The 10,235-nt window shown below is 52.2% G+C and overlaps 1 protein-coding gene across 1 annotated transcript; it reads right to left on the bottom strand.

Moving 5' to 3' along the window:
* Window positions 1-2,902: 2,902 nt before the first annotated feature.
* Window positions 2,903-5,752, bottom strand: RPS14 (ribosomal protein S14). Its single transcript, XM_021552139.3, has 5 exons — window positions 5,632-5,752; window positions 4,344-4,494; window positions 3,913-4,074; window positions 3,653-3,729; window positions 2,903-3,011 (listed from the first exon to the last, which is right to left on the bottom strand). The coding sequence occupies exons 2-5, from the start codon at window positions 4,490-4,492 to the stop codon at window positions 2,944-2,946; spliced, it is 456 nt and encodes a 151-aa protein (XP_021407814.1). The 5' UTR covers window positions 4,493-4,494; window positions 5,632-5,752; the 3' UTR covers window positions 2,903-2,943.
* Between the last annotated feature and the right edge of the window lie 4,483 nt (window positions 5,753-10,235).

Genomic DNA, 10,235 nt, shown 5'->3' with positions numbered 1-10,235 from the left:
TGCCCCAGAGCATCCATCAGCCTCAGCCCAGGCCCATAACAAAGTTGTGTTTAGAAACCATCAGAGGGGTTTGAAAAGAAAATAAAATGGGAGAGGGGATTGAGAGAAAAGGGAAGAAACAGAAGTAAGAAAATGGGAAGAAAAAAGGGGGGCAAAAGGAAAGAACACAAAAGTCTTCCATGCATTTTTTGCCTCTTCCCTCATGGGCACTGGGACTTTTGGGGGACACACAGGTTTTCCTCACAGCCCCAGATCCCACTCAGCTCCTCATTTTGGTGCCACAATCCCTGCCTCGAGGCCACGCTCCTGGTGCATTCCGTGACCAGCCTCAGCCATAAGGAGAACCAGAAAAAGTCTGAACAGGAACTTCATAAACAAAACCCCAGCAATTCCATGGAACTAGGCTGGCTGTGCAAACCACAAACGTGGGTGATAACTCGGGGGTGGGGAACTGCCCCTTCCCAGGCAGGCTGAGTCCCTTGAGTCCCAGCCTGGAAGTCTGTCTGCCCTAATTCAGCCCCTGCTCCACACACAGATGTCTCCAGTCAGCTCTTCAGTGCTTCATACACAACTTTCTGCCCAGGGCTGACACCCAGTGTGTTCTCAGTCTGCAAATTGACTTTCCAGGGAAGACAAAGACACTTTCAGAGAGCAACTTCCATCCTGTCTGACCCTCCTCACTCTCCCACTGCCTGAGGCTGGCAATGAATTGTCACTGCCCTGTTACCCCAAGGCTTTGTATTTGGTGTTGCCCATCAAAAACTTCACAAGTCTTTTTTGGGGAAAAAAAGCCATCTGGAGCAAGGAGTGATTTCAGGACTCTGATGAGGACCAGGCCAGCAGAGCAATTATTTCAGGCAGTGAGGTGGAATAACCCAGCAGACATTCACAGGAAGACATTCATCACCAGTTGGGCCTCATCTCACAGCCCTCAGCCCCCAGACCCTGCACAAAGGTTTGGAGAACAGACACATATTTCCCACAGACCCTGAGGTGATACCCTCAACAGCACAGGATCAGCCCTGGGCAAACCTGAGGGGAAATGCTGAGCCACAGAACTCACCAGTGACCACTGACTGTCTGGGGATTGAGCACAGCCCCCAAACAGTGCCATGCCCTCCACACGATGAGCATCCCTGCCAGGGTGAAACAGGGTGGGCAGGCAGAGTGTCCCACACCCACACAGCCCAGAAGGCATCAGCCAGCTACAGCTACAGGGTGGTGCAGGTGATTCAGTTCCTCACTGAATCACTAAAGACAAGCCAGCTGGATCAGGCCAGGGACTGTCAAGAGCCAGGAGCCCCATCCATGCCCCTCTGACAGGAGGGCCTTTCCCTCCAGAAAGCCCCAGAACATGGGCCAGGAAGCTGCCCTTTGCTGGGGCTTTGGTTTCTCTTCCTCATTCATCATTTCCTCTTTGGCATTGAGCATCAACACAGGAAGCTGCTTCAAAGACATCACGTCGGCTGAGAAATCAAAGCAACTTTTACCTTTAATTGTGCAGTGATCCCAGGCACCAGCTTGCCCATGGCACAGCACTGCCAGGGCAGCACGTGGCACAGGCTGGGTGTACAGTGACTCAGCTCAGCCAGCACTGTGTGCAATTGCACAGCTCCAGCTTCCAAGGATTAAGGGTTAATAGAGTAACTCCACCTTCCCATGGAGCAGACACCTTCCCCTTTCTACATCTGGTGTACAAACCAGCAGGGCTGAACCGGTCTGGACCAGGGTGGGCAGCAGCGGGAGCGAATGGAAACACCTCCCTCTGCACCGAGATGAGCAGAGTCTGCTGAGCGTCTGCCACAGCAAAGGTCCTGCGTTGGATTTGTGCTGTAGAGCTCTCCCCACATGTGCCCCATGAAACAGCCATGGTGACGTCCCCTGGGACAGAGTAACTCACACGTAACACAGAATCACTGCGTTGGAAGCGACCTTTAAGATCGAGTCCAACCCATGCCTTAACACCTCAACTAAACCATGGCACCCAGTGCCACATCCAATCTTGTACTAACTGTGGCTTTTCATCATGTAAAAATCATTACTAACAAAAAAAACCCCAAACCAACCAATCAACAAAATTACAACAAACCAAAAAACCCCACTAGCAGGAGAAAACTGCAACCCTGCCTACTTGCCCTGCCTGTGTGGACTAACGTGCAGTGCCCTCAGAAATGCCACACTCCCGCGGCACTCTCCAGAGCCCTCGTAGTCACTGCGGCTCCCTGGAGTAAAACCCCGCCCTGCACCTGTGTGGCTAACGAGAACAGCAACAGCTTTCACTGTATCCAGAGTATCAAAAGCCACAGTGGAGCTGTTGGTAACAGCACCCCACTCCCTTCTCTCTCTCCTCTGTCCTGCCCCCTTCCTCCTTCAGCTCCATGTCGTCTGAGCTGCTTCTGGTTTCATGCTTTTGACACCTTCTGCACAAGGGAATTCAACCACCACTTTAAGTACAGGAAAACAGTGATCCGAATGGCAAATGGGGCATGTTTAAGACAGTAAGGGAAGTTTATTCTAACATTTTCCATGGCTGCATATAAAATAACAAATAAAACACTATGGCTGTGCCAAGGGAAATGCTGGCTTAGGAACAGATGTCCAGGCAGAGAGGACTTTTTCCACAGAAAGGGGAAGTGATGCATTAAACAACATTTTGCAGAAAGCCCAGCAGTAGTTGCTCACTCCCAGCCCAGCTTTCTTTTCCAGGAGATGCAAAAGATCGTGACTCATTTTAAAAGTAGCTTTTACTGTATGAAGCCCAAGACCCCTGTGGCTTTGGATCAGCCAGCCTGGTTCCTCTCCAAGCAAGAGACCCTGCTCCAGAGTACAAGCCATCTGTGGATGGAATTAACTGAACCTTGGCTTCTGAGCACACCCCAGTAAGAAAACACAGAGTTGAACAGAGGTTTAAGAGAGCTTTAATAACAGAAGGTGCTGCACTGGTTACAGACGACGTCCACGGCGACCACCCTTCCTGCGAGTGCTGTCGGAGGGGATGGGGGTGACATCCTCTGCAGGGAAAAAATCCAGAACAGTTACCCCCCAGATACCCCCAGAAACCACCTGGACACAGCCATCAGCCAACACTTCAGCACCTGGACACCACAGGAGCCGCTTGTGCAGAAGGAACTCTCTGTGAAGGTATCTGGGAACGTGCCACAGGCTGTGTACCCAGGGCTTTAATGCTTTGCAAGCAGAAATTCCCATCTCCTATCCCACTTAAATCAAGCAACCAAAGCAGTTCAAAAGAAATGGGATGCTTGAAGAATTTTCAGCATAACCACCACCACTGCATCTTGTGACTTCCCCTGAAGTTCAGGACTCTCCCTACAACAGCTGGAGAACTCCATTATTACTGATTACTGAATCACCGAGACCAATAAGGTATTTTTAGATGACAGAAGAGCTGTGTGACACCAAAGGAGCAGCAGCATCCTGCTCCAAGCTGGGGCTTGCCCTGCACACAGAAGCCTGGGTTCTGAGTACTGCTCTCACCACCTACTGGTCAATTTGTCAATTTAAGGATCTGTTTATATGAAATCCTTTCATTGGTGCCATCTAAGCAGCCATGAATAAAGTCCCCAAGTTAAGATCAAGCAGCACAGATGCCTACAAAGCTCATTTCACTAAATAATCTCTTTTCCTCACTCACCAATGCGGCCGATCTTCATTCCAGAGCGGGCCAGAGCTCTCAGGGCTGACTGGGCACCAGGTCCAGGAGTCTTGGTCCTGGAGGAGAGTAAGAACCAACAACCCCTTTAATGACCCAGAAGCTGAACACAGTTTACAAACAGGCAGCAATATGAAAGCCACATTTTTCCCACGCCAAACCACTGCCCTTGTCTTCCACACCCATTCACCACCAGCCCCCACAGGCATATCCCCATCAGTGTCCCAACCTTCCTGCTGTACCTGTTGCCCCCAGTTGCACGCAGCTTGATGTGCAGGGCAGTGATGCCCAGCTCCTTGCACCTCTGGGCAACATCCTGGGCTGCCAGCATGGCTGCGTAGGGAGAGGACTCATCTCTGTCTGCCTTCACCTTCATCCCACCGGTCACACGGCAGATGGTTTCCCTACAGAAGGAAAAGATATTCAAAAGAAAGCCATCTTCCCCCAAACCAGAATATAGGCACAGTCAGAACCTATTATAAGCCACACAGTACTCTGAACACCATCTTGATCAGAAGAGCTCACCAAGCCACCCAGTTCATGTATATGCACCATGCATGAAGCTCAGCAGAAACTCAGGGATTTTGGTGGAACCTCTTGCCAAACCCAGTTTCTACTTTCACACCCGAAGGAGCTGGGTACTGCAGTGAGGTGACGCCTGTCTCATACTCACTTGCCAGAGAGATCAGTCACATGGACAAAAGTGTCATTGAAGGAGGCAAAGATGTGGCAGACGCCAAACACATTCTCTCCTTCAGCAACCTGGGGTCCCAAGCTGATGACCTGCTCTTCCTTCTTCTCCTTGCCCTTACGAGGTGCCATTTCTGAACAAAAATGAAAGAGATGTCTGAGCATTGGTAGTTTGTCACCATTTGTAAAGAATTTTATTAAATTCCTGCTAATTCAACATTTTACCAAGCAAGAAAAAATTATTTACCACTGGCAAAACACATGTACATTTCTTATAAACCCCATGATTCCCAGTTTTGCTGTATCCTGGCACACAGGTCATCATCTACAGCTGTTTAGTGGAGTCTGTTCTGCTGCACTTCATGGTAGCTGACATCCCCAAGTCTCACCACAGCAGTGCACAAGGGAGCTCATTTCCTTGATAACCAGCAATGCTGAGCATTTCCCCTTGTTTATGTGAGTTTATGGAAAGAAAACACCAAACCAAACAATTACACAGACTCGGTACTGCCAGTAAGCCGTGAATCTACAGACTTTTTAAGTACTAGCTTGGGTTCGTCCATATTATTGGCCTCCCAACCACATCCTTGGGACTAGCCCAGCTAAGTCTCCCGCCCCCGAAGCCCACACCCAGTGATGGGAGACAGCAGGGGCAGCGCCAGCTGTGCTTGGCTTCACGGCTGGGGATCCTGTGCATCCGCTGCCAAGCACAGAAAAACGGTTCCCTGTTGCCCTCTCCTGCCAAACTCCTGCTACAACCAGCGCCCCGCACACGGTAGATGTCCAGGCACTGCACGGAGGTACCCAACCCCAACACAACCCACGATCACGCTCGGTCGTGCGTCTCCGCCAACTGCCCTGAGCACTCTAACACCAATTTACGTCAGCGTCTGCGCGGCCACTTCGATAGCACCACATCCCCTTCTCGGCACATCCATGGCGCACGGGCCACACGGGCAGTGCTCTCTCCAGCCCAGCGAGGCCGGCACGGAACGCGCAGCGCACGCTGTACCGCCGGCATCGAGCTCCGAGCTCCGAACGCGCCTCGTTTCACCGCGGCCCCGAGCGCTCAGGGTCCGAGAGAGGCCCGGCCGGGCCCAGCAGCCCCAGCCGGGCGCTCCGCCACTCCAGCCCGCGGCTCGCCCGCGGCCCCCGCGCCGAGCGCGCTGCCCCGCGCAGCCCCGGTGCCGCGGGGGCGGGCGGCGGGCGCGGGGGCCGCGGCGAGGCGCGGGCGGGCGGATGGCGGCGGATGCGGCGCGGCCCGGACTCACCTGCCCGTCTGCTCCGGCGGCCGCCGCGGAAAGGAAGCGGCGGGGCAGGGGGCGGGGGTCACCGCCTCACCCGGAAGGGATGGCGGGAGGCGGCGTGTCCGCTGCCGCAGGCGCAGGGCTGTGTGCCGGTCCCAGTGCCGGTCGCAGTCCCGATCCTTCCGGGCCGGCCAACCCGTGCCCGTCTGTCCCGGGCCCGAGCCGCGCTGCCCGGGACGGCGCGGCCGCCTCTCCCCTCACTCAGCTCTCCCGCCGGCCCGACCGCCCCAAGATGGCGGCGGCCTCCCCCCGGCTCCCTCCCCAAGATGGCGGCGGCCTCCCCCCCGGCTTCCTCCCCAAGATGGCGGCGGGCTCGGGGGTGTTCGCGCTCCAGACGGAGGCGGCCCGGGAGAGCTTTGGAAACGAACCGGTTGAAAAAACAGCTGGAGGGAGATGGGTGTAATTCCAGAAACATCCTGCTTCCCCCCGGCTTTCCCTTTCACCCCGCTGTCAGGGCTGAGCATGGCGAGGAGTCCCGGGGGTCTCCAAGGCAGCTGCTTGTCCCTGCCCCTAGCTGAGGCCGGAGCCCTGACTGCGGGGAGGTGTTTGGGAATTCACCCACAAGAGAAAGCATGCGGTGGTTTAATATGTGTGAGTGGCATATTTTTGTCAAGGAGCTGATGGGAGAGGTTTCAGTTGTAGTGATTCTTGCAGGAGCTCTGGCAGCTGATGGGAGAAGCAGAGACTGCAGCTGTGAGCGATGGCACAGGAACACCTCCCTGCACTCTGGGGGAGGTTTGTTCTACCTCAACAAAGAGAACGCAAGTTTTTTTTACATAAAGGTGGTCCAACAAGGCAGTATTTTCTGTTTCCAAGTGATTTAAAATGTGCTCAGGAGAGAAGGATGGGGAACACCAAAAACCTTCGGAACAGAGGCACAATGAAATTGAATTTATAGTGCTGTGAAATGCTTCCTGGGCATGATCCTGCCCTGCTTCCAGCTGCTTCACCTGGTGCTGAGCTGCCTCTGGGACACAGAGAGCTCTGAGCCACATGGGCTGGGGTGTGAGTGACAGAGCAGGAGCACCTGTGGGTCTCTACATGGGAACGCCTGACAGACCTTCAGATCTGTGCCCAGAACTGTGCTCAGAGCTGGGCTGAAGGAGGAGAAGCAGCTGGAAAAGGGAGGCTCCTTGTAACAGCACTGCTAGTGAGGCTGCGCTGTCAAAGGCCTGGAAACATCTGCAGGGAGGGTCCAGCTCTTTTGCAGGACTGAGGGTGTTTGGTACTGGCCTGTCAGAAACTTCTGCCTCCCTTCTCGTGTCCATTTCCTCTGAAGCTGTGGGGTGCTATGTTTTTTTAGGGTAGCGTCCACTTGCCCATATTGCCCATCCAGAATTCCTATACCTTTTTATTTTCTCTGGCCAAGTATTCCAGGATGCAATCCTCTGGGCTGCCACCAAGGAAAAGAGGTTTGGTCCTTCAGGCTCCTTGTTCCCTTGCACCCCTCCCACCTGTGCTGGGATTTTTCCCTGGTAAAGCGCTCTGTGCTCAGGGATGCCATTGTAACCCCCATCTTGACCTTGTGGAACACCTTCACTTGCTCCTGTGTTCGATTTGCCACTGCATCAGGGATCTTCCTGTTTGAATATTGAAGGAGAGGCTTTTAAAAGACACATTGGCAGAGCTGCTGTAATTCCAGCCGGGAGCTTCAGTGACAGCGGCTGTGGCCTGATTTGGAGGAAAGGGGAAGGAAAGAGTCAGCAGCAGGGAGTGCTGCAGAGGTCAGCCTGTGTCAGGGCATCTGTGCCGGGGGTACTCTGTCTGAGGAGGAGCCTGGGGATGGTGAGGGGTGCACAGGCAGCCAGGCAGGGTGGGTTTGTCCCCTCGGAGCCACGTGTGCTGCTCTGCCTGTGACAATCCTCCAAGAGGATTGTATGAGCCTGTGGATATTCCCCTGGAATAAAAGCAAACTAGAGGCAAGGAAATGGACAGGCCTCCACTTATGGGCAACAGGCTGAAATAACCATATGAGCTGCTAAAAGAATTAACCCACTGGTTCAAAATCCTGTGCTGCCCTCAGCCCCAAAGTTGCTGGGAGACAGACTGCTCCTTATCCCTCCAGCCTCTGAGCAGGATGGAATTTTCTCCACTCCGTGGGACACATTCTTCCCTTTCACTTTGCCTTGCACTAGTTCTGGTGTGTCTGCAAGGGAGCTGCCTGCCCTGCAAAATGTTCCTGGGGCTTGAATGCCAGCTCCAGCCAGGCTGTCCTGCTGCTGAGGACAGCGCTGAGAGCGTTCCCTGGCTGGGAGGAGAAGGGAGGGGCTTCCAGCAGGGGCTGCAAGGATTGTGTCCTCCAGCCTGGCTGGGAAGGATGCTCAGGCCACTGTGGGGTTAGTGCCAGAAATGATGTGTATTTGCTTTGAGAAATCCCCCAGATTTAGTTCCTTAATGGGTAATTAACATTCCAGCTGCTCCTTGGTAATAGCTTCTCCAGCCCATGGGAAACCCACAGACACGGTGACGCTGCAGGCGGATTTCATAACTCAGCTGGTGACTAAACAAAAAGGGCAGGCAAATGAGAATGCTGCTCCTAACATCTTCTCCTGCAGGGCTTTGGCCTTGGAGTAAACTGGTTCAGGCTGAGAGGGGTCAGTGGGAAGTGACTGGCCTGACCTGCAAAGGCCCCAGCTCCAGACTTCCCACAAGAAGGAATTTTTGGTGCTCACATATCACTGTCTTCATGGCTGTGACTTGTTCCCACAAGCCATGGACCAGTGGCCTTACTGGTGGCCTTGAAATAGAGACTGGAACTGGAAGAGGCCAAAATTCCCCCTGTAGCAGGCTGAACGGAGCAGAGTCTGCAGTTGTGGCTCTCTAGCAGACCCCTCAAGATGGCATCTCTCCTCTAACAGCTATGCAAAGAGACATTCAGGGTCCCAATTGCACCATTCACAGGTAAAAAAAACCTGAAGCTTTTCTATTTGCTTTTAAGGCCATTTTTAGTTCCAAGAAGGGCAGTTGGTGTATGCACAAATGTAAAATGATGTGTCAGAAACAGGCGTAGGAAGATTAAAACAGAAATCTCCAATGCTGAAGTTAAAGCACTTAAGGAATTGGCAGAGACTTCAAGAGCGAGTTTCTGGTCCTAATGAAGTTGGTGGAAGTGCTGCCATGGACTTCAAGGGGACCATAATGTGGCTGTAACTCAGTAGGGAGCTGGAAGTGTTGATTAATAAATTGGAAACAATGCGGAGGAAAGCCGCTGAACTGCTTTCTGACAGATGTGCTGAAGAAGAGCCTGTAGCTTGAAGCATGCAGGAAAGGAATTGGTTTCCTTTGTGTTTGCAAACAGAAGACAGGCAATAAAAAAATCTACCTGATACTCATGTAAAATGGCAAAGCTGGTATTAATAAATCCCAGTGCCTTCCTGAGCAGATTTCTGTTTCCAGTGGGTTTTTTTTTTTTTTTTTTTAAAAAGTATTCACAAATGCCAGACCTAGAATTCAACAAATTCCTTTTTCTCAGAAGAAATTATTCAGTGGAAAACTTTACCGCTTGAGATTGTGGATTCTGCAGATTGTTCTTAGAGTTTGGTGCGTGCCTTTGATTACTCATTGTTGGCTTTTTGCTCAATGATTTGTGCATGAATCTCCTCTGGCGGAGGTTAGTATGGCCTTGGAATGCTGTTCCCAGGGGAGATATTTTTTTCAGGCTGAGTTTGCAAATCATTTAAGGCTGAAAAAAATAATCCCTTTAATACCCTTTACAGCAGTCCGCAGTTGAAAAACTTGCTGTTTGTCCCTTTTTGTTTTCTGAGCTTTCAAGTAACTTTGGCATTTGCAAAATAATTCAGGGATCTTCAGAGAAAATGCTTGTGAGGAAAGTGAAATGTTTAAGGATAAGAAGTCTTTGACTTCAATGAACACTTAGAAAATTTGCAGCCATAATAGTCTGCCATTCTTTGTCTCTCTTTCCCCTACAATTTCCTTTTTTGTTTTCCTTTTGTTTGTTTATCTGCTTGCTCCATTTGATTGAAATTGCTTCCTCGACTCTTGTTCAGTCGGAAGCTCTCCCAGGGTATGCTGCCTAAACCAAACCCAGCAGACCTTCTGCCACATCTCATCCCCACGGGCTGGACATGAAACTTGTCCCCACGGGCTGGAGACGAAACCTGACAGGGTTGTCTTAATGCACCACACCGCTTCTAACGTGGGCAGTGAGACAGACCTGGGCTGCTTGTGTGGGTGATTAACTCTGGACCGGAGCGTGTCTCCACATGCCGGCACAGTCCCCAGCAGCCTCCGAGGACAGGACAGGAGTGGAGCAGCTCCTTTTCCCCCCGTCTGAGGAATGAAGGGAATTTTGTGCGTGTTGGCTGGGGGCAGCCAGCCAGTGACTTGGATGTGGCCCTTGAGTTTATCTTGGAGCAGGGGAGGAAAAGCTGAAACGATGTGTACCAGCACCCTGAAATGACACCAGGGTTCTGCAGATGGGCAGGAGGCTGGGGACCTCAGGCTTGACCGGCTTTAGAAATCTGACACAAAGGGTGTGTGCACATTGGGGAAAGGATAAAAAGGCTCTGTGTAGGATCCTGACATCCCACTTGTACCAAACACACAGC

Source organism: Lonchura striata, chromosome 15, assembly GCF_046129695.1.
Source record: "Lonchura striata isolate bLonStr1 chromosome 15, bLonStr1.mat, whole genome shotgun sequence".
NCBI classification, from domain to species: domain Eukaryota; kingdom Metazoa; phylum Chordata; class Aves; order Passeriformes; family Estrildidae; genus Lonchura; species Lonchura striata.
The sequence above is the reverse complement of the archived record's forward strand: the minus strand, read 5'-3'. Positions and strand labels throughout refer to the sequence as shown.

Excerpts from the sequence above, each read along its gene's own strand:
- RPS14 (XM_021552139.3), bottom strand. The coding sequence starts at position 4,492 with ATGGCACCTCGTAAGGGCAAGGAGAAGAAGGAAGAGCAGGTCATCAGC. Across the intron at positions 4,075-4,343 it reads GTGACTGATCTCTCTGGCAA|GGAAACCATCTGCCGTGTGA; the intron begins GTGAGTATGAGA and ends TTCCTTCTGTAG. Across the intron at positions 3,730-3,912 it reads CGTGCAACTGGGGGCAACAG|GACCAAGACTCCTGGACCTG; the intron begins GTACAGCAGGAA and ends ACTCTCCTCCAG.